General features: G+C 44.1%; 2 protein-coding genes across 13 annotated transcripts in view; one reads left to right on the top strand and one right to left on the bottom strand.

Moving 5' to 3' along the window:
• Positions 1-13,787, top strand: part of ank2b (ankyrin 2b, neuronal) — a 120,303-nt gene extending 106,516 nt beyond the window's left edge. For 3 of the 7 annotated variants that reach the window (XM_040034600.1, XM_040034602.1, XM_040034598.1), the window contains 8 exons: positions 498-6,877; positions 7,260-8,180; positions 9,137-9,229; positions 9,772-9,855; positions 9,946-10,110; positions 10,660-10,848; positions 11,004-11,095; positions 11,878-13,787. In XM_040034600.1, the coding sequence (XP_039890534.1) occupies positions 498-6,877; positions 7,260-8,180; positions 9,137-9,229; positions 9,772-9,855; positions 9,946-10,110; positions 10,660-10,848; positions 11,004-11,095; positions 11,878-12,073 (8,120 nt within the window). In that variant the 3' untranslated portion in view covers positions 12,074-13,787. The remainder of the gene's footprint in view (positions 1-497; positions 6,878-7,259; positions 8,181-9,136; positions 9,230-9,771; positions 9,856-9,945; positions 10,111-10,659; positions 10,849-11,003; positions 11,096-11,877) is intronic. The other 4 variants (XM_040034603.1, XM_040034604.1, XM_040034599.1 and 1 more) reach the window with 3 other exon arrangements.
• Positions 13,788-16,545: 2,758 nt separating this feature from the next.
• Positions 16,546-24,220, bottom strand: part of LOC120735293 (calcium/calmodulin-dependent protein kinase type II delta 1 chain) — a 68,382-nt gene continuing 60,707 nt past the window's right edge. For all 6 annotated transcript variants that reach the window (XM_040034592.1, XM_040034594.1, XM_040034596.1 and 3 more), the window contains 4 exons: positions 20,399-20,474; positions 20,217-20,311; positions 18,674-18,902; positions 16,546-17,746 (listed from right to left, as the gene is read on the bottom strand). In XM_040034592.1, coding sequence (XP_039890526.1) covers positions 17,743-17,746; positions 18,674-18,902; positions 20,217-20,311; positions 20,399-20,474 — 404 coding nt within the window. In that variant the 3' untranslated portion in view covers positions 16,546-17,742. The remainder of the gene's footprint in view (positions 17,747-18,673; positions 18,903-20,216; positions 20,312-20,398; positions 20,475-24,220) is intronic.

Here is a 24,220-nt window from a genome sequence, read left to right as displayed (position 1 = left end):
AGCTACAATGGAAAGGTCCTCATCACCTGATTCACTCTGCTCTGATCTAGAATACGGGTCTGTGTCTCTGGAATCATTATTCTCTGAAAACAGAGCTTCATCTCCAGATTCTGTTGATGAAGACATGGCTCTTACATCTGAGTCACCCATCCCAGAGTTTAAACTAGCTTTGTCAGAAGGTTATGTTAAAGCTACAATGGAAAGGTCCTCATCACCTGATTCACTCTGTTCTGTTCTAGAATATGGGTCTGTGTCTCTGGAACCATTATTCTCTGAAAACAGAGCTTCATCTCCAGATTCTGTTGATGATGACAGGCCGCATTCACCTGATTCACCCATCCCAGAGTTTAAACTAGCTCTGTCAGAAGGTTATGTTACAGCTACAATGGAAAGGTCCTCATCACCTGATTCTCTCTGCTCTGATCTAGAATACGGGTCTGTGTCTCTGGAATCGTTATTCTCTGAAAACAGAGCTTCATCTCCAGATTCTGTTGATGAAGAGATGGCTCTTACATCTGAGTCATCCATCCCGGAGTTTAAACTAGCTTTGTCAGAAGGTTATGTTAAAGCTACAATGGAAAGGTCCTCATCACCTGATTCTCTCTGCTCTGATCTAGAATACGGGTCTGTGTCTCTGGAATCGTTATTCTCTGAAAACAGAGCTTCATCTCCAGATTCTGTTGATGAAGAGATGGCTCTTACATCTGAGTCACCCATCCCAGAGTTTAAACTAGCTTTGTCAGAAGGTTATGTTACAGCTACAATGGAAAGGTCCTCATCACCTGATTCTCTCTGCTCTGATCTAGAATACGGGTCTGTGTCTCTGGAACCATTATTCTCTGAAAACAGAGCTTCATCTCCAGATTCTGTTGATGATGACAGGCCGCATTTACCTGAGTCACCCATCCCAGAGTTTAAACTAGCTCTGTCAGAAGGTTATGTTACAGCTACAATGGAAAGGTCCTCATCACCTGATTCTCTCTGCTCTGATCTAGAATACGGGTCTGTGTCTCTGGAATCGTTATTCTCTGAAAACAGAGCTTCATCTCCAGATTCTGTTGATGAAGACATGGCTCTTACATCTGAGTCACCCATCCCAGAGTTTAAACTAGCTCTGTCAGAAGGTTATGTTACAGCTACAATGGAAAGGTCCTCATCACCTGATTCACTCTGCTCTGATCTAGAATACGGGTCTGTGTCCCTGGAATCATTATTCTCTGAAAACAGAGCTTCATCTCCAGATTCTGTTGATGAAGACATGGCTCTTACATCTGAGTCACCCATCCCAGAGTTTAAACTAGCTTTGTCAGAAGGTTATGTTAAAGCTACAATGGAAAGGTCCTCATCACCTGATTCACTCTGCTCTGATCTAGAATACGGGTCTGTGTCCCTGGAATCATTATTCTCTGAAAACAGAGCTTCATCTCCAGATTCTGTTGATGAAGACATGGCTCTTACATCTGAGTCACCCATCCCAGAGTTTAAACTAGCTTTGTCAGAAGGTTATGTTACAGCTACAATGGAAAGGTCCTCATCACCTGATTCACTCTGCTCTGATCTAGAATACGGGTCTGTGTCCCTGGAATCATTATTCTCTGAAAACAGAGCTTCATCTCCAGATTCTGTTGATGAAGACAGGCCGCTTACAGCTACTCTTGGAAAACCCTTATCACCCGTTTTGCTTTCGTCAAGGAATGAGTACTCAGCTCTATCATTTTGCTCTGCAGTTCGACCTTCATCTCTTTATTCTGAAATTTCTGGAGAAGAGAGTGGTTACTTTCCAATGCCGACATTTGAAACAGGTCTTACTGAATCAATTTCATTTAGTGATCATAAATTACTACTTTCTAAGTCACTAATTTCAAATTCTGAGCTTCAACAATCAAGTGTAGACATAACTTGTACTGAACACACACCCAAATCTCCTAAATCAGGAATCACAGAGTTTACAGAGACTGCTGGTAGTGGTAAGTCCTTAAAGAAGGTTAAAGTGCCCATCTATAAACTTGTTTATGGTCCTGAATTTTGGAAGCTAAGTTCTCAAATACATGATCATCACTATGTCGGAGAGACAAGTAAAACTGGGTTTTTTGAGTATGCTGGAACAAAAACTGAGTATGTTCTGGAGGATTCAGAGGACAGACCATTGTCACCTGATTCTAAGTCAGAAAACAGGTCTTTATTGCTGGAGGAAATTACAGATTCTCCAGATTCTTTGAAAGGCATCTGCTCGGATTCCCCAGTTCCTCCGATTTTCCCTTACTTTTCTAACATTTCAGAGTGTCACTCATCTTTACCAGAATCAGCTGTGTCAACTGATGGATCAGACCACAACAAAAGGAGGCCTTTATCACATGTTTCTGTAATATCTGCAGATGGAAGCACTCCATTTTTACCTGATTCACCCTTACAAGATTTCAGACCTGTTGTACCTGAATTGCACACAGCTGCCTTTGGATATAGGTCCTCCAAACCAGAGTCATTGCTTTCACATACTGAATATGGCTTCTCAACTTCAGTGGTCTTTACAGATGAGAGAACAGACTCAGCTTCCAATCTTGAAGACAAGATGTCAGCAGCTGATGAAACATTTAGGGCACACCAGATGATATGTCAGCTGTATGATCCTCATTATGTAGGAGAAAGTTTTGTAAACAGAGCTGAAATAGTTGATGATACTGGGACCAATGTAGAATGTATTCAACTCGATTCAGATGTGGAAGAGAAGGAATTTTCTGCTTTATTTTTTGAACCTTCAGTTTCATCAGAGTTTAGTCCTGCTGAGTCCTGCATCCTTGGCAGTCCAGGGTCTTTCATTTCAGAAACTGAATTGCGGCCACTTTCACCAGAGTCAGTCATGGAATATAGGCCCATGTCACCTGAAGACTTAGTGACAGAAATAAGAAGATGGTCTCCTGACTCAAGGGCATCCATTAATGAGTTTAGGCCTCTATCTCCAGACTCTCCTCTACCACCACCATTCAACCCAGATATAGAAGAAGGTGTGTTAGTTTTTGGAAGCAGGTCATCATCACCTACATTTTTCATGCTGGACAATGACTTAGAAGTTTTGGACATGCAATTTTTTGAGGTGAAGGGGGGATCACTTACACCAGATTCTGAAAATGAATTTAGGACACTTTCCCCTGATTCACCTATACCTGAATTCAAACATTTTATATTTCACCCCCCAAGTGTTTCGAATGCTGAATGCAGGTCCAGTTCAACTGAATCTGTTTGTTTTTCTGATTTAGAATTTGAAGAGGGTCGATTTGTATCAATGACAGATGAACACCGACTTCCATCACCTGATTCAGGCGTATCTAGAGACGAAAGTCAAACTCAATCACCAGATTCATCTGAACCTCAGGTCATGTCAGGAGTAGCTGAACGTTACCCATCATTTGTTGAGTTTAGATCAACAGTTATGTCTGATGTTAAGTATTCATCTTTAGCTAACCGCTTACTTGATACTGAAGATAGGCCAGTTGTTGTAGAATCATTAGAATCAGAAACTGAAGAGAAACCTTTGACCTTTGACTCTATATCAGAGTATAGAATTTCCTCACCTGTATCACTAATGGCAAATGTCACATCATCTTCTCCTGAATCAAGTGGCTCTCTAAACAAATCAGGTCATTTACCAAATTCCACTCTTTCTTGTGTTGATGCCAGTGGTCACAGGTTGTCATCACCTGAATCGGTAACTTCAGAAATAGAATATGCTCCTTTGATTTCACAGATGTTTGATGTTAAGGACAGACCAGACTCCTGCCAATCAGATGTGTCTGACCTCAGATGTTTGTCTCCTGACTCTCCACTATCCCAGTACACCACTATGTTAGAAGTCAAATACTGGCCCTTATCACCCATATCAGTATATTCAGATGAAGATTCAGAGAGAGATTTGTGTGCCACAGGGCTTTTTAAGGACAGAGCCGAATCTTCTGAATCAGCTGCATCAGAGTTTAAACTTTTACTAGACTCACCAATTCCTGAATTTGGACCAGATCTAGAATCATCAATATCATATACAGACTTCAGGTCTTGTTCACCTCAATCTGTGTTATCTGATTTTGAAACAGAGTTATATTCTCTTATGGTCCCAGAAGGCCAGCATTCATCTCCAGAATCCTTACCATCTGTGAGCAAATACACAAGTCTTTCTCCTGATTCCCCTGTACCTGACTTCAGACGGGGTTTGCCAGAAACTAATGTTGAGTTCAAAGCTCACGGGTCATCGTCACTTGAATCGGTGGCTTCAGAAACAGAATATGCTCCTCTGATTTTACAGATGTTTGAGGACAGGGCAGAATCTCCTGATTCAACTCAGTCAGAAGATCATTGTAAACCCCTTTCACCTGCCTCACCCATTCAGTTACCTCGTGAGTCTCACAGTGCTTTAAGGTCCATGTCCCCTGAGTCAGTGCTTTCAGACCTAAAAATAGACCTCCCAACACTTGGTAAACCACTTTCTCCTGAATCTCTATCATCAGATAAACTTTCACCTGATTCACCTGTACCTGACTTTGTGAAAACACTGTTTAGAGTACCCAAAAATGTCTTTGTACAAAGATCGGCATCTCATGAGTCAACATGTTCGGACGATGAATATATTTTTATAAGTTTAAGCTCACTAGTTCATGACATGAGATGCTCTTCACCTGGCTCGGTAGCATCTGGAGATGAGTACCAAGTGCAGTCACCAGACTCGCCAATACCCGATTACACACCAGGAATGCCAGAACACGTCATTGTAAATGTTGGGTATCGCTCATCCTCTCCTGAATCCATCGAATCAGATGTCGAGTACGCTGTGAGGGACTTTTTGATGTCCACAATTTTCTGTGTTGAGAACAGACCAGATTCTCCTGAATCAGTAGAATCAGAAACAGAAGAAAGGCCGCTCTCTGTTGAATCTATACCAGAATACAGGCCCATGTCTCCTGGGACATTAGTGCTACTTGGAAACATTAGATCAGCATCTCCAGAATCTACTCAGTCATTTGATGAACACAAGAAGCTTTCTCCAGACTCACCTCTCCCTTGGTTTGCACAAAATGTTTTTGAGGCTCCAGCAGCAGGAACACTTTATGGCAGCTCATCCTCTGAATCATTATCATCATTGTTTTCAGATCTGGACTGTGATCTGACATATTCTCCATTTAACGCAAGAGTCACTACCAAGAGAGCATTGTCAGCGCAGTCCGAAAGATCATATGACGAACTCCTGGGGTCTGAATCACCAGTGCCCGATTTCACAAAGAGTTTTGTGGAAACTTTCACGTGTGTGAGAAACATGTCACCATTAGACTTTTCAGATTCTGACAGTTTATCCCAGGCTTCAGCTCCATTCTGTACGGGAGAAAGAACAGCATCACCTGAATCTTTAGTATTAGATATGGAGGAAATACTTGCATCCAGATCATCTTTAAATGAATCAAAAGACCCACCTGACCCTAAAGAATCACTAATTATGGTAACTGAGTATAATCTCGCTGATGATGCTGAGCGATGGAGTCCAAGTTCTCAAGCAAGTCATCTTCAGTGTGCCAGAGAAACTTTGCATAGTAAAAAAAGGTTTACACAGTTTGTTGACAGCACAATGGACTACGAGAGAAGTGAAACAGATGATGAAAATCGGACAGAAAAGGATAAAAATTCAGAGGAGGCAGAGTCACTTCCACCTATGACTGAACACATTTTCTCTTCACGAGCACTTCCATACAGACAGGGAAAGTCTATATTTGAATTGCCTGAGGCAGAAACACAAAATGAAGGTTCACCAGAATCCTCCATGTCCCCCAATGCAGTCATGGTGTTAGATGCAAGAGCACCATCACCAGGACCTGTGACATCAGTCAGTCAGTTCAGACCACTTTCACCAGATTCTCCAGTACCAGAATTTACAGTGGCATTGTCAGAATGTGTAATGTTTCCCAGATCATCATCGTCACCTTTAGCATTGGGTTCAGATCATATGCCACTGAATTTAGACTTTGACTTTGTAGAATGCAGACCATCATCTGTGGAAGTTCCACTGTTTGATGATCAAAACGAGACAGACAGGCCACTATCCTCTGAGTCCTCTGAATACATACCTGTGTCATTTGAATCTGCCGTACACATGGCTGACAAAAGAGCATCATCTCCAGAATCAATGCCAGAGTTCAATGAGAACAGGCCGCTGTCTCCAGACTCTCCCATCCCTCAGTTTACAGAGTCGTTGGAGGCTTACAGCACTATTTGTGAGTCATCGTCAACTGAATCACAGAGTTCAGACTCAGAGTACGAGTTGATTGTCAAATCATCAAAAGTTCCTGGTAGTGACAGACCATCCTCACCTGAATCTGTGTCGTCTCTCGGTGAGTTTGAACAACTGTTACCTGACTCACCAGTACCTGAATTTATGAGAATATTGTCGTCTTATTTTATGAATGCTACTCCAGTAGATAGATCATCTTCTCCGGTTTCTTTTGCATCAGACTCTGAGTTTGTGGCCTTGCCTGTTGATTGTTGGATTAATGATATTTCGCGACCTTTGAGCCCTGAAACTGCGGAATCAGAGGAGGAATTAGACTCTGGTCCATCTTCATCGTTACTTATCAAAAGCCCAACAGCGATGTCACCGTTAGTAATTCAAATTGGGGATAAGTCTGGTGAAGAACATCCTAAGTGGCAAGAAATGAAAGAATTACAACCAGAATTTCAGTCATACAAAGAATGGATGGAGCCCGGATCCCAGGTTGGAAGCTTCTCAACTTTACAAACCACCGTCTGTGAGGAAGACTCACATGTTAATGATGGTGAAGGAAAGCAGAAGAAGACCCAGCCTGTTAGTGTTGATGATCTAAAGACCAAGCTAGCCTCTCAAAGGGTAAGACTGAAAGCATGAAATCCAGCAGAGAGTAACTAGTTTTCATTAACGTAACCTTTTATGTCACTTGGACATAAAAAAGTGTAACTGTGTGACAAAAAAAGGAAAATACATTGCTGAACTAACAACAACATGGAGTGCATTAATGCTGGGGATGTGTCGTGAGCTACTAATTATTCCCTTCAGTTCATTTGTCTGATGACAGACGGTTGTTTATTGAGGGGCACTTTTTGCAGTTTCTAAGCAGTAAACCTATTTCCCTAAACTCAGACTAAACTTGCTTTGTTTTTCTGGATTAAAAAAGGCTTTGTCTGCATGGTTAAAGCTCACCCTCTGGTATTCTTAGTTAGCTACTGAGATAATGTTGAAATTTCACTTCCAGGCTCCTGAGACACCAAAGGAAACACGGTTTCAAACAGACGATGACACACAGCTTCAGTCTGCTACAACAATAACACAGCAGAGCAGTAACATAGGTGTGCTCTTTGGTGAAGACAAGCTGATGGCATCAGTCCCTCTACAGCTACCTGAACACAGCACATACACAACTCACAGAGCTGTTACTCCAATTCTGCCTTCACGTGAGAAGGCTTCATTTGCATCCCACAGGTGCTCTGAGTGGGAGCTGTCCCTGAAGGAAGCACAATCTAGTGAGCACTTTTCACCCTCGCCAACTCCTGATCGAGATTACCAGGCAATGCTTCCAGAACATCTGAGAGCTCCTGACTGTAGCCAAGTGTCCTTGAATGACAGGAGCCTCCTGTTGTCAGTGTTCAGCGACTCTATGTCAGCTAAGCTTGAGAGCCAAGCTCTGACTAAGAGAGAGTCTGAAACCCTTGGAGACACCGAAGACTTTTCACCAGACTTTAAGAAGGTCCTCACAGGAACTAGAGAGAAACAAGCGTCCGAATCTGAATTAGGTAAACCGAATGTCCCAGTAAAGCAGCACTTCAAGGGCTCTGAATCTCCACAGCACTCTGATTCAGATATGGAGTTCTTTGACTGCAGACAAGCCTTCTCTGACTTTTCGGAACCAGAAGATGTGATTACCTATCATATCTCTGAACCCCCTTCACCAGTACCTGGGAGTAGTCTTGATACTGGCCTTCAGCGTGCTACTCAAGCAAACCAGCTCTTCTTGCGGGCAGAAGATAGAAATCTCTTCTCTACCAGTAGCGAAAGTCTTCCTGAATTTGCTTATGATGTAGAGGCGTATCAGACAGACAGCGGGCTCCCCGTACTGGAGGAGCTCCCTTCCAGAGATCAGGCAGAATACTATGACGATGATGACTTCCTGGGACGGGTAAGAGGTTAAGCATGAGCACAGTGCTGTGGATCTGCATTCCTAAATCAAGAGACAAACAAGCAGTCGGTACTTTGGAGACTAAAAGACACTGAAAATGCTTTTGTGTGCATAAATATTAGAAATATTGCAAATGTCATAACACAAACACTTCTTCCTCACACCAGTGTGCTGTTTGGGGTTTGTTTGTTTGCAGTATCTCAAACTGTTGATGAAATGCATGAGCTGCTGTAAGGAATCTTTAACAGTCTGAGACATTTGCACCTGTTTGCTTTGATTTCTGCCTGTTGCAGTTCATCCCACTCACATGTACAGATAATCCCCCCCTTAAATATATGCAAAAATAATTTCCTTTAGCTATGAAGGATACAGTCATATGGGGCAGTGCAGTTATGCTTTTGTTTATGCACAGCTCTCTTAAGGTAAAGAGTTGAGTTCTGGTCTTTGGACTACTACCCCAGCTTGAGTCTTTTATTTTTTAGCCGTTCTGTTGCAGATCTGTGGGAGTACTTCAGACCCCCCTTTGTTCTTCAGTAGTGGTAGTGTCTTCGGTACAGGTGGCCTTTCATTTGACTCTGGGATTCAGGACTTCCCTACACTGACTGCACGTACCCAGGCCAAGTGCAGCTCATCGCCTCTACTCTAACTCCTGCTAACAATGTTTCCACTTTGACTTGTTTGGACGTCAGATTGATGGACAGCAACAACTTCTGGCCAACAATCTGGGCAGTTCATTGCTGAGTTCATTGCTTGTGTTGATGCTCACCTGAATGCTGTAGACTTCTGCTCACATGCATTTGATTAGCAGAACCTGCTACTTACCCTCTTGATTCCTGTGGAAGCAGTAACAGTGTACTCAGTTTTTCACAGCATTGCACAGAGACCTGTGGCTTCAGAAGTTAACTGTAGACACTGTTTAGACCCATGCTATGTTGACCCATGCTGGTTATGTGCAGGAGATAGCTGAGGAGCTAGGGATGCTGTCCTCTGATAGCTCAGAGGAGGATGTACTGACCACCAGGGTGGTCCGACGCAGAGTAATCATTCAGGTAAACGAGCATGACTGCGTGCAGTGCAGTGCGCCTGTGGCCTGTTGAAGGTTTAGTGGATCGTTTTGCTGCTCCTTTTTCAGCCTGAGCTTTTCAGATTAATCCTGTATAATACACTCGGCTCAAATTCATTTTCCTCTAATGCAGAACGTCATATTTCAGAGAGTCAGCTAGAAACTTTGGTCCTTTACAATTTCATTGACTTTAGATTCACATTTTTGGTTTTTTTGCATTTCTACACTTTGTTCTACACATGTTGTCACGTCACCATTAGGGTTTTTTTTCTTTTGTTACTGGAAGTGATACTTGTGCATTGAAAAAGGAAAGCTGCACTGTGTATAACCTGAATGGACCCATAATGACGCTGGTATTCAGCAATCGTCAACACTGTTTTCAGACGGACTTGAAATACAGAGATCTGTTGGAGCTGACTATTATTAATTACCGTTGGATTGATTGCAAAATGTGCTTTGACGTCTGTAGATTGTGCGTAATGTGAGTGAAGGTGTGAACCGACAGCAAGCGTTTTGTGTCTTTTGCAGGCCGATAACCTGCCAGACATCCCCCTGCAGACCCTGACAGAAGAGAAGTACATCGATGAAGATGGCAACATGGTGGTCAAGAAAGTGAGGAAGATTCAACACTGAAATCTGTATTACACTTAAAACCTGGTCCTTCATACAGAAAACCTTTACAGTGACTTGCCTCTCCAACAGGTCACGCGGAAGGTCATTCGTAAATATGTGTCTCCAGACGGCATGGAGACACAGGAAGTGACCATCGAAGGCTCTCACCAGGAGTCGGTCCAGATAGAGGAGGGAGATGCTGTTTCAAAGGTGGTGAAGAGAACTGTGCTTCATAGTGGAGGCGATCAGAAGGAGGTGAGAGCCTCTGACGTCTGCTAATCCTACTGTTGCTTTGTGTTTTATATCCGGTAATGAGGAGAGTTATTTTGCTGCAGTCGAGAGTCAATTTATTTTTTGCCTCAAAGTGCTGCAACCTGTTGCAGGTGAGGGGAAAGAGAAGCGAGCAGAGAGGTGAAGTGCAGGGAGAGAGTGCTGCTAATATTAAATACAGAAGTGCTGCATATACACACTGAGACTGAGCGAAGACAAACTGCTTAGTCTAACAAACTCAACCAAGGGATAATTCAGGGCCTCCTGATGCAGCTGTGAAGGTTTTAAGCCTGAACCCAACTGGACGCTGGCTCCAGTGGAGGGTCTGGCTGCAGCTCAGGTAGATCAGTCTGCATGCCTGATGTCCTCGGGGAAGACATTCACCCCAAGTTAACGTCTCTGATGGACTCGCTTTCTCTCCGATGTGTTTGGGTGAGCCAGTTAACTGTAAATCCAGTTAACTGCAGGCACGTCTTCGCTGTAGTTCAGTCCTCTGTTATTCAAAGTAACCATGACATCGTATTTCCTTCCCAGCTGACCTTTTCAGAGTCCTCAGCTTTGAGCGCTGCCACAGCGTCAGAGTTTGAAGTGGAGCCAGTGCAGGGCAGAAAGGTCAGCAAGGTTGTCAAGACAACTGTGGTGAGAGGCGAGAGGATGGAGAAGCACACAGGAGACCCGTCGCTGGCTGCAGACCTGCCTTCAGCCAGAGAGGACTTTGAGAAGGTCAGTAAGATTTCAGCTCGGGAATAATATTTGTTTTTAGACGTGTCGAGGATGAAAGGACACTCGTGGTGTAATGCAGGCATTTTATCACTGCGCTGAGAAAACCTGAGAGCTTTCTAGCATTTGATCTGTCTTTCCTCATTCTTCCCCTCCAGGCAATGAGTTACGCTGGAGGATTTGGAAAAGTGCTAATGCCGCATATAGTAGAGAAAGAGATTGTACAGGATGACGGTTCTGTGGTTAAAAGGTTGGACTGCATGAGTGTGCTGTGTGACCACACTGTGACTGTCCTAACCTTTACTGTCTGTGAGGGAGAAAAGAGACACGTGCGCACATTATTTATACAACTTCTGTTGTTTTCATCAGATCCTGAGATGTGCAGTGTAGCAATAATAGATGCAGACACACATATTTCACATTACTGGCATTCCTGGTATGAAACAATGGTGCCATTACTGGTACAACCAGTGAGTAATAAAGCAAAGTGACAGCAGCATATGCTAATGTTTGCTTATGCTCTGCTGGTTTCTGATGCTTGTTTCAGCCACGTTTTGTTCCAGCGGGCTAGAGAGAGAACAGGCTGTGAATATAAGAGTGAACTTGTTTTTCATTTCAGTCCACATGATGTGTGACATCATTCTTTTAAAAGGGCGTCGCCACATTTGATTTGATCCAATAACAAAGCCTCCAGCTGGACTCAAACCAGCATCTTTTTAGATGTGACAACACCATGTAACCACACGAGTATAGATGCAATACAGTTAAAATTATTAGGGATTTAGGAAACAACACAATGATTCTGAGTTTGTTTAGATGGAAATCTGAAATATCAGAAAAACATTTCAAATCCTGATGCAAACATTTAAACAACAGTTAAAGCATGATGCATCATGTGGTGCGATATGATTAATTAACATGGAAATGAAGGTGATGCATTTATTGTTCTTTATGAAACAAACGTGGACCCTGGCAGTCTGCAGCCACTTACTGTGATCCTGGATGAACTACTACTGTTTCCTGTTCCTGCAGAAGCCAGATGCGTAATTCACGCAGCCAGAAGAGGACCGTGGTGAGGGATGCTCAGGGGAAGCATGTGCACCTAGAGCGCCTGGACAACACCGCAGATGCCCTGCAGCCTGATGCGCTGCAGCAGCACCTGCACCGACTGCTCCAGCGCTACTGTGAGGACACCGAGGATGAGGAGGAGGATGAAAACCTTAGCTGAGCAGCTGCTTCCACTGATCTACATTTTCCACTGAAGCTTTTGGTGACGTACACTTCCTCAGATCGAACCGCCCTCTGTCCCTGCTCATCACTGGAGTTTTTCTTTCTTCTTCTTTGGTTTGTCAGATATTGGAACCGTATTTTTGTGCTTTAACGATAGATGTTCGCTCTGATTGTGACCAAAGATAGCCACCCCTCACCGTCCTGATGATTTTTGTTCGTGTTTCGCTTCCTGTGGCTGCTTTGATGTGATGTAGGTACGATGCACCAAAGGCGGATTAGAAAGAAAAGGCGCGTCTCGGATGTTTCGCCTCACGCACCGGCCTCTTCTTGAAGAACTCGTGTAAACATTTGTACATAGGGGAGTTGATGACAAAAAGTCAAGCTGGGACTGGAAAGAAGCTGAAATAATTCAAAGCATTTACCACATTAGCCCACCTGAACCTGCTGTACATGCACCAGCTGCAGAACGGCCACAGTACACATGAGATTAATGCCAGATAAAGTGTGAATGTGTGTCATCAGAAACTCAGCCGACATCAATCCGCCCATCTGTTTACAAAGGCTGTGTGCTCACACCTTTTGTCATCTGCCCTTACTTTATCCACGTGTCTGTCCTTCCCACGTGTGGAGCATTGTTTCTGTCACCTGTGTGTGCCGTGTCTACGGAGAAAGAAAGTAGTGATGATGAATGTTTCGGTGCAGCACTCATGTCCTCGTGCTTCATGTTGGTGCTTTTCCTTACCTGCAGCTACTCGTAGCGTTTTCACACCTTTTAAAGCGCAGCTTTGACTGTTATTGTCAACAAATCTACAGGAAAACCCAACGTCAGCTCTGCTTTTGCTCCTCTGCTGCACACAGCTGTCATTGGCCATGCATGCAGCAACATTTCCTCCAGCCTGCAACACTGACTTTAATATAAAATGAAGTGTTGAGTCTGTGAGAAAATGGACAGTTTGCCTTTGATTTATTAGGAAAAATGGCATCACAGGTTTCATGGTCTCAGTGTTCTTCAAGCTCGTTTAGCAAATTATGGACAGAAAATAGACATTGGAGCAAAAACCATATGAGTTGGTAACAGTCGGAAGGAAGAACTATAAACAGGAAGAGACCTCTGGTAGTGATTAAAGAGAAAATGAACAGCCCACAGGCTCTAATTAGATCAACTGATCGCTCCAACAGAAACCAGTGGGTCCTTTTAGAGTCTGGTTATGGTCCCAGTAACACTCTGTTGGTTTTGGGCTTCTCGTCAGATTTGTAGACACGTAACAGCAGACTTGTCCTTTAGTTTTGTTTTTCAACACATAAATAATGTAGTCGTGGATTTGACTGTTTCCTGTCATCACTGTTATCACGTTTGACTTTAAAGCCACTTTAAACCCAGGCCGAGGCTTTTACCCGCTTCATTTGTGACACCTGTGTTTCTTTATTTATTGCTGTGTGTGTGTGTGTGTGTGTGTGTGTGTGTGTGTGTGTGTGTGTGTGTGTGTGTGTGTGAGTGAGAGAGAGAGAGAGAGTTTGGATGTATTTTGAAGCTACAGGTAAACCTTTGTTTGTTCCTTTGCCATCGCAGACAAACAGTTGTGTTGCTATAAGGCGGCTGCGACGCATTCAGACATGATTACGTGTGTTTGCTGTTCATCTACATATTTTCCATGTAACAATGTTGCCATTTACTTTGATCCACTGGAAGAATAAAGGTCAAAAAGAGAAAATCAATCTCATAACGGAGCATCTTAATTCCATGGTGATGACAATATATACATATTAACAGTGCAAATATTTATGCGGGCATGTATGACTTTATCAGATGATCAAAATAAAAATGCTAATGAGGTAAAAGAGCTGCAGTGTGTTTGTGACACAACAATAAAACTGTACATGTCTCGAATGATGCCCGTTGTCATTTTTTCACCACATATAACTTCAAAGAGTTTGTGGCAAAGACGAAGGATATTTCTGTCCACTGGGAGTTCTGGGAGAACACTGGGAACACTGGTCAAAGCTGAACTGAGCCTGCAGCAGGTGAGTTTTCTGTAAATCGGTTAATGCTGAAGAAAGTGCCAACTGTACACACGGTTTTATGATTGTAGCTTTGGGAAGACTTACTCGTATTATCTTACGCTAATTTTAGTGTATCTGATAAAACCTGAATCTTTATACTACGAATGTTACAGAGATACACAGAGGAGGGTCAGATATGCTGCTTTGAATGCACATTTATCAGTCTCAGAGTTTGTGGAGGTATTTTGGTCCTCTGTTCTTTACAACATGAGGTCATAAATATGTGAAAAGCTCAATTACTGCTCACGTGTTTGGGATTTTGGCCAGGCTTAAGCTCGGGGGTGGGGAGGGCCGGTGTCCTGCAGTCCTGCAACACACCAGTTCATTACCTCTGGAGAACCTCCAGACATGTAGAGGAGGTCCTTCAGCAGTCTGAATCAGCTGACACGTCTAAAACCTGCAGGACACTGGAGGCCTGGAGTTCCCCTTCCTGCTTTAGCTGTTGGACCTCAGCTAGCACAGAGGTTTTACATTAACAGCTTGGTTTATGAGGTATTGTATTACCTGACAATATAAAGCATTTTTAGACTGTTGTGATTCGGTGCTATGTAATAACATTGAACTCGAGGAGTTTGTGGTCAATTCGATGTCTACGAGGTTTTGTAGGTGCAAAACACAACGAGCAACAAACATAAGTAGGAACATAAACATAATTCTGTGTAATAATAATGTGAAATTATAGATACTCTAAGCAGTGCTTTTGCACATCGGTGAACCTCTAAGATGCTGCTTGCTGACCAACGTTGTTTGAGACATGTTGCTGCTGTTGCACACCTGATATATTTTCTCTTATTAAATTCTGCTTTTATTTACACGTCTCCACTTTCTTGAATTGGGATTGTGTGGTAGTATGCGTTAGTGCGTGATGTTAGTAGGTGTTTCCTTTGACACAGCCTGAGAACTCTTTGTAAACTCTTCTTCACAAACTTTGGTTGTGTAATCTGGCTAACTCGCACACAAATACACAGGATAGATTTTAGTCTTGGGTTGTAGTCACTATGTTTATGTTTATATATAGATGTTTTTATTTACATATATGTGGAAACCATGAAGAGGCCGCTAGGAAAGCTGCATCCACCAAGTACCTGCAGAGGGTCAGGCAAGTCCTGAGGAGTCAGCTGAACGGTAAGAACAAGATCCGGGCTCAACATGTACGCCCTGCCCGTGATCAGGTACCCTGCTGGGGTAATAGGCTGGCCAAAGGAGGAGATAGAAGCCACTGACCATGCACGGTCTTGATGCATGCATTCACCCCAAGTCCAGCACCCTGAGGCTGTACGCTAAGCAGAAGGAAGGACTGATGAGTGTCAGCACCACAGTCCAGGATGAGACAATGAACGTCCATGAATACATCACGAAGATGGCCCCAACATGACCGAGTGCTCAGTGAACACCTCAGGCAGCAGAAACCCAAGAAAGAGGAGGGAGACGAGGAACCATCATGGAAGGACAGGCCCCTGCACGGTATGTACCACCGGCAGATAGAGGAGGTGGCTGATATCCAGAAATCCTACCAGTGGCTGGACAAAGCTGGACTGAAAGACAGCACAGAGGCACTAATCATGGCAGCACAAGAACAAGCTCTGAGTACAAGATCCATAGAGGCTGGGGTCTATCACACCAGGCAAGACCCCAGGTGCAGGCTGTGTAAAGATGCCCCAGAGACAATCCAACACATAACAGCAGGGTGCAAGATGCTAGCAGGCAAGGCATACATGGAACGCCATAACCAAGTGGCCGGCATAGTGTACAGGAACATCTGTGCCCAGTATAACCTGGAAGTCCCGAGGTCAAAATGGGACACGCCCCCAAGGGTGGTGGAGAATGACCGAGCTAAGATCCTGTGGGACTTCCAGATACAGACGGACAAAATGGTGGTGGCTAACCAACCAGACATAGTGGTGGTAGACAAACAGAAGAAGACGGCCGTAGTGATCGATGTAGCGGTTCTGAACGACAGCAACATCAGGAAGAAGGAACACGAGAAGCTGTAGGGGTACCAAGAGTTGAGTGAAAAACTCTAAAAGATGTGAAGGTAACTTGGTCATTTTTACATCAAATTATTTCAACATTTTGTTTTAGTTCAGTTTTATTTCTACAGCTCCAAATCACAACAAAATTACTGCTTTATACTGTAAAGACCCCACAATAACAGAGAAAACCCCAACGAGCAAGAGCTTGGTGACAGGAGGAGGAAGGAAAAACTCCTTTTTAACAGGAATAAGTCAGGGAGGGGCGGCATCTGCTGAAACTGAGTGAGGATGAAGGGGCGGGGGCGGGCAGGTTCAGCAGGATTTTTCACAATCAGCATCAAAGCACAACAAGAAATATCAAAGCTAAGCATCAGCAGCAAAACTTCAGAAATATCACTGATGCAGAGTTCACAAAAGGAATGAAAAAACAAATCGCTCATTGGCATAAATCACATTTTATTTGAGATTTCTTAAACATCAGGCTTGGCCCATCATGGCAACATTAAATACCAGCAGCCCATCATACAGTTCAATCACAAAGATAAACCCAAAGTGTCCTTTGAAATGGACAAATGTGATCAAAGAAATCAATACGAAGCAGTTCTCTAAATATTTCAGTGATTATTTAACACAAAAACACACCTGTGACTGTCTTTAACGGCTTCCTCTGCACTCAATTCAATCTGGAATTAAAGTTTGTTCCCTGTGATCTCCACAACAACCGTTTCCCTTTCAGTCAGATGGTGGCACTAAAATAACTATAGCGTAACATAATGAGTGTTGAGCATGAGTAACCCGGTCAGTGATGAAACTTAGCAAACTGATTTACACGGTTAAACAGGGTTCGACTTTAAGCAGAGGATGAAATACGGAGGATGTTCTTAAAGGTAAGTAAGGAGAAGGACAGGCATCAATATCACACTGTAAAATGTAAACAAACAGATTCACATAATTAACTTCTTATTGTATGAAAATGTGACTGGCAGGAGTCAGAATGGCTTTAAGAATCTATGTCTACACTTCCTCCCACGATGCTCCGTGATGACCGAACTCACTAAAACAAACGGTTTCCCTTTTAAACATGTAGTTACAGTTCCTAGTAAACATACATCAGTAAGATAAGTCAACTCATATGGATCAAGCAAAGAGCAAATTACATGATTACCAAAACCTATGGATCAGCCAAACAAAGCAGGCTTGTGTCTGGAAACAGAAACGTGATTAAAAAGTTTGATATCGGTCATTGTGCCAAAAGGTAAAAATATCACAATAGCACAACATGTGTAATCCTGACTGGGAGCTTCACAGACTAGCCCATTAAAATCAAGTGGAACCAGTGGCACCATTAGAGTCCACTTCTATTTAAAAAAGAATATATCAAGAAACCAGTAATAAAAATGCTGCAAACAGAGATATGTTGAACACCCTGCACTCTCTCTACAAAGTGATGTTGTCAAAGTGTGAACTCCTTTACATTTAGAATAAACTTCAGTTCAGCAGCGACAATGTAAACAACACACTGAGAGGGCAGAGCGCTAGCAAACGAGGGGGAGGCGTGGCTTGGGCATCCGATGGAAAGACGGCAGAAGTCAGTCAGCTGACTGCTGTAGGCTGGAAGGTGGTGGAGGTCATCTCAGCTGAAAGTGGAGCACAGTCAGACACAAACCCACACAGTCAGCTTCACCCACTGCTCTGATCTAGTTACTGGGCATTACGGCTCGTTAGACGTGGAATACGTGTCAAGCTGTTAAAGGGAAACTTTGTCCCATGTGAATGTTTAACGCTGTTCTCGAATACTTTGTCCAGACTGTGGTCAGATGTCCATGTGACGGAGGAGCAGCCTGCTGTTTTATTCTGGAAATCGAGCAGGGTGGTGATTTAAACAAACATGTTCGTCCGATCAACCAACACCAGCACATGCAGAATGATCTCTACACAAAAGCACCAACATTACTGGTTACGACACTAAAACTTGGAACGCTTTGTGTCTCGAGAGTGTTAGAAGAGCATGTTCACTCGTCGGCCGGTTGCTTAAAACACCTGAGAGGGTTTCTGTGTCTCCCAGCATATGTTGATGTTCTGGACTATTTGTGCAACCTCTGTAATTCCCTGGGTCAACACACCTGGATCAGATGATTAGTTCATCACCAGGCCTCTGGAGAACTTAAATCAGCTATGTTGGATCAAGGACACATCTCAAACCTGCAGGACGCCGGCCCTCGAGGCCCGGAGGTGCCGACCCTGGTCTAGATATTGTTTCATGCTAACAGCAGCGACACTGACCCGAGCCAAATGCAAAACTGGGGAATAAACAGTGAGAAAAGATGACGAGGGAAACACGTCAATGGCCGTCACCATTAAAACCTTTCCTGTTGGGGGGTTGTCTCACTGCTGGCTCTCTGGCCTACCTATGGTTAAGGAGCTGTACCTGATCCATCAGCCCACTCTCTCCCACTACACTGATCAGATCAATATCCCAGGGGTTTAACTGACTTGATGCTACACACTCATTAAAACTGTTCCTACATGTCTAAACATTATAAGCAATCTGGTGGCGATCTTACTTGGTGGGAACGGTGGGAGAGCCGGAGCGGTGGAAGTGGATATTCTGCCACTTGCTGTCACGGCGGTGCCAGATGCGAGTCTCCTCTGACTGCATGGTGCGAGGCATGCCGCTGCTATCGATGTACTGGGTGAGGCGAATGTAGGCAATGCAGGCGGCGTCATCGCCAATGAGGTGGACGTGAGGGTTGAGCAGGATGGTGTGGATGGGCTGCTTCCCCTTAGACAGAGCTGCAGAGGACAACAACACTGTGACACAACCAAACACTCGACAGGTACCACATATTAGCTTTAAAGCATCCGATGCATTATTAATAATTACAAATATGTGAAATTGCTCGGCATATAACAACTGAAAGAGGCTTCAGTGACTCTATTTTTTTTAAGAAACTAACTATTAACTCTGTTAATAGTTAGTTTCTTAAATTACATTTACATTTCATAGAAGGTATTAGCTATGCACCAAGCCAATATCCAGCATCAGTCACATCTAAATGACTGAAGTGAGTGACAAATCTGGCTTAAAGTCTTAACAAAACGTATAAAACGCTGATGCATCAGCTGACTGAGCTCTGGTGTCGACCTGCTGGTGTGGCAGCAGCATGCAGCTGCTTCTCAGACTTAAACGAAGACAAAACCCCAAACCCAACTGTACAGAGTAATTTATGCAAGACAAGTTTGGTTTTTTAGACAGGGTGTTAGCGTGTTGGAAAGTAACACCACAAACACGGCTGAACTTTTGCGGAAACATGGAAATACACTGAATATATCCAGGCCTCAGATACTAAGAAAATGACCTGCATCAACCAACAGTGCTGGAAAACACTGGGACGCACGAGGAAACCCGCTCCACAGAGCAACCAGGTGAACTGGTTGAATTTGTTGCTCTTGATTAACAACTGCTTTCTGTTGTGGTAAATGTTGGTTTTGCTGCCCAACCAGCATTTCATGTCCAAACATGCTGCACAAGCCAGTGTGCCATTTACCATTTTCATGGCTTGGACTCAGGAGATTCATCGCTACAGCAGAGAAGTCCACAACGCTCCACGTTGTTTCACGAGACAATGTAATACCAACGTAACACCAACGTGATACCAACGTAACACCAACGTAACACCAACGTGATACCAACGTAACACCAACGTAACACCAACGTGATACCAACGTAACACCAACATGATACCAACGTAACACCAACGTGATACCAACGTAACACCAACGTGATACCAACGTAACACCAACGTAACACCAACGTGATACCAACGTAACACCAACGTGACACCAACGTGACACCAACGTAACACCAACGTGATACCAACGTAACACCAACATGATACCAACGTAACACCAACGTAACACCAACGTAATAAAGACAATAGATGAGTCAGAGCTGCAACAGGTGGTGAATGAGGCAGTGCAACACAAAGGGATGCAGTCACTCTCCACAGTGGCTTCTGCACACGATGCACTTCTTACAGGAAATGTGAGCCTAAACTGGGACAGCTACGATGCTTCATCAGACCATGTCCCGCAGGAACACTGTACCGTTCTCAAAGTAGAAGCGGTGGAAGTCTGTGCCCTCCACCAGGTTACCCAAGGCTTCAGGTTCAAAGGATGTGAGACCAGGATCACATATCTTCCTGAAAGAACACAGGCAACACATTCATTAGCTTTATGGAAACATATGAACGTGTGAGAGTTTACTGACAAGTACTTTAATGACTAACGTGTAGGCTTCAAAGTCTCCATTGTTAATGGCCTCAATCAGCTGCTCAGTGGCCTTGATGATCTCCTGCTTTCGAGCTGAGGGACAGAGACACATCGCTTTAGTTTGGGATATCTGGACAGCTTTGACATAATGAAAACACAGTTAAAGGTTAAAAACAGGAACACAAAGACAGCATGAGTTCATCGTCACAGCATGAGCGTGGGCTCCACCTTAAATAGCACAATGTTACATGGAGATGGAGGAAAAGCTGGGAGGTCAGTGTGGTCAGCTTGGTTCGATAACATTACCTTTCGTGCTAAGAAGGTTAGCTAGGAAACAATGAATGGACACAATAAGTACTGATGTGGCTTTGCATGCAAGCACTAGTGAAAGAGAGTCACACAACATCATCAAGTCAAACAGTGCAGACGTAACAAGAATCTTACTGCACAACATGACCCAAAGACAGCATCTTCAACAACTGCACCAGGTCATTGGCTGCTTCTGTGAAAGGCTGGCAGTTGAACTCCAGGGTGACCAGTTCACAGACGGTTTTCTTCTCACTAACGAGAGTTTTATAACAAGGTTCATTCTGGTCAGACTAAGATCTGCCAACGACGTTGCTCCTAAACGACAACCAGAACTTTACTTGGAGCTCAGCGTGTATGTCACTGAGTGGCTGAATAGCCATCAAACACCAGACCATGACTAATAACACGCTACTGTTGTTCTTTCGAACTATTTTCACCTCCAGTCCAGAAGCACCAAGTTCTACATGCTGATGGGAGTCCAGATACTTCATCTCTGAGGCGATCGTGTCAGCGCAGGTTTATGTGTCGGGACGTTTTCATGTTTGCTCCATTCATCCATCAAAGCAGGGATTTCAGGACTGTGTGATAGATGGCTGACAGTTGGTGCTGTAAGCACCTCTGGTGGTGTTCCAGTTCGACATGTGTCGCTCCTCCCTCAAACCGCCCGTCCGTCGTGCCGTGAAGAGATGGTTTCCTTACTTTGTGCTATGGACCGGCTGTTTGGTCACTCCTGTGTCGATCCCACAGTCTTCCACAGAAACACCTCATGTCTGGGTGCTCACTGTGTTTGAGGAACCTCTTTCTGTACCCTCTGTTGCTAGTGCAAGTACCATGAGATATTCCCACATGTGGAGCAACAGTGTTGCTTCACTTGTTGCTACCTTATTAAGGTTATGGTACCTATTATTAAGTACCCTATTAGGTATTAAGGTACCTAACACTTCCCTAATAAAATGGCATGGATATTAAAACCATCCATGCAACGTGCAATGAAACTATATTTCACCATCATGCAAAGAAGAAGCACACAGGGTTGGGTTCAATTTGGTGTTGATTATTTCCAATGTTTCTGATCACTCGTAAGTTCGTCAGTACGGGAGATAACCATGGAGGAGAGGTGACGATCAGCGAGCAGCAGTATGGCTTCTTGTGCGCTACAGATGTGTTGTTTGATTTGAAAACACTGATTGTGACGATCAAAGGAGCTGCAATGTGTCTCTGCACATCTATAGAAAGCACATGAGCATGAGGAAGTCAGGGGGTGGCAGATGGGTTTAAGGTGCCATGAGGCTGAAGCTGCAAAGGGTGGGGTGGAGCAGGTGGAGGAGCAGGTAGAGTGCAGGCAGGGCGAGGCAGTGATATCAGGGGCTACTTATGACAGAAGGAGAGCAGGAAAAAGCGAGATTTACAAGATGCAAGTGAGACCTGCTATCATGTACGCTTTGGAGATCACATCACCAAAGAAAGGAGACGAAGCTGGAGCAGAACTGAAGATGCTGTGACTGTGGCATGGACACAATTAGAAATGTGAACATCAGATGGTGAATATGGAGGCAAGAGGAACAGAGGCACACCACGGAGGAGATTCAGGATGTGGTGACGGAGAACACGCAGAGTGTTGGCGAGACTCGGGTAGGACGGGTGAGATGACTCAGTCAGAATAGTATGAAGGAAATGGTTTCATTGAATAACAGGAAAATTAAAGGCAACATTTGGCAAGTACTTGGACACAGCTAGAGGTGAAGCAGGAGTCAGAATGCTGAGTCACTCCCGTTTACTTTAAAGGCTTGTGACTGATAAAGTCTAATTTAATACTTATTATTAACAACAACACAAAAAGAAACAACAGCTCAGGGGCTGCTGTGGTTTCTCACCATCATTATTAACTTTATGAACAAATGAAGCAAATGTTTAATGCGGCCCTACACAGGAACGACACAGAACTACACACCCTCAGCGTCTTTAACATCATTTATGAACACGATCACCTAAACGCTCCTTTTCTGCTTTTTCTTTCTGGAATCTTGCAAAATAATAAATCCAAAGTTGGTTTACAGGTAATCAGTCACATTTTCACTATGACAGATTTAGTCAGGACAAAAACAGTCTGTAATAAAGCACAAAGACAATCAGCAGTCATTATGTTCACAGGGACAATAAGGATCTAAACTCTAATCAGAGGCTTTCTAAAGAAAACGAAACAACTCATTTTATGAGCAGGATGAGTCAAAACCTCCAACCCAAAAGCTGCCAAAGCAAAAAGGACAAAGTGTAGTGGTGACAGTGACCAGTGAGTGGCGCTGTCCCACAGCAGCAGGGAAACTGGTTCGGTTAAATGCATAAACAGTCTGGTCAGCAAACATCCATCGCTCGCTCTTCACCTGTTGGAGCTGATTCTAAGTTAGCGTCTAAAGAAGCAGAGCTAACGGCACACACTGCTGTGAGGCTGTGGAAGCTTTCTAACAGAGCGTGAGAGAAAAGTCCTGATCTGGATCACATCAGTCATTATGTTCTTCATCCCTGCTCAGAGACATTTTCAGATATTATCAACAATTAGGTGACGCGCACAGCTTCAGGCATTAAGGAGGGCGACTTACACTGGGAGTCGATGGAGGCACTGAGAGGCACGCCACTCTGGGGGCCGGGGTCTTGTGAGCATGTTTGGGGGCCGCAGTGACACATGGTGTGATGGTCAGTGAAAAGGATCATAAAGGACGACGTGAAGAAGAGGAGCACGAAGGCGGCCGCCAGTGCCTGCAGGATATACTGGCAGCACTCCTCACCACTGGGCCAAACACTGGGAGAGAACCAGCAGGAGGAGACGGAAGAAGAGGAGGACGAAGCAGAAGACGATGAAGACAAAGAGCACGAAAGGCAAGGGGTGGGTAAGAGGCAGCTGGATGAAGGCAGGTGAGAAGTGAAGGGGTCCAAGTGCTTAAGGTGGTAGATCTGCAGACTGGGGCAGGGGGACGGTGCTGAGATGGAGAAATCAGAGGATGGGTGGAGATGGAGGAGGAACAAAGAGGAGAATGAGATGGAGGAGGAACGAAGAGGAGAATGAGATGGAGAAATCAGAGGATGGGTGGAGATGGAGGAGGAACGAAGAGGAGAATGAGATGGAGATGGAGGAGGAACGAAGAGGAGAATGAGATGGAGAAATCAGAGGATGGGTGGAGATGGAGGAGGAATGAAGAGGAGAATGAGATGGAGATGGAGGAGGAACGAAGAGGAGAATGAGATGGAGATGGAGGAGGAACGAAGAGGAGAATGAGATAGAGATGGAGGAGGAACGAAGAGGAGAATGAGATGGAGATGGAGGAGAACTAAGAGGAGATGAGATGGAGATCAGAGGATGGTGAGATGAGAGGAATGAAGAGGAGATTGAGATGGAGATGGAGGAGGAACGAAGAGGAGAATGAGATGGAGATGGAGGAGGAACGAAGAGGAGAATGAGATGGAGATGGAGGAGGAACGAAGAGGAGAATGAGATGGAGATGGAGGAGGAACGAAGAGGAGAATGAGATGGAGGA

This window comes from Simochromis diagramma, unplaced genomic scaffold, assembly GCF_900408965.1.
Source record: "Simochromis diagramma unplaced genomic scaffold, fSimDia1.1 OVJJ01000439.1, whole genome shotgun sequence".
Lineage (NCBI taxonomy): Eukaryota > Metazoa > Chordata > Actinopteri > Cichliformes > Cichlidae > Simochromis > Simochromis diagramma.
The sequence above is the reverse complement of the archived record's forward strand: the minus strand, read 5'-3'. Positions and strand labels throughout refer to the sequence as shown.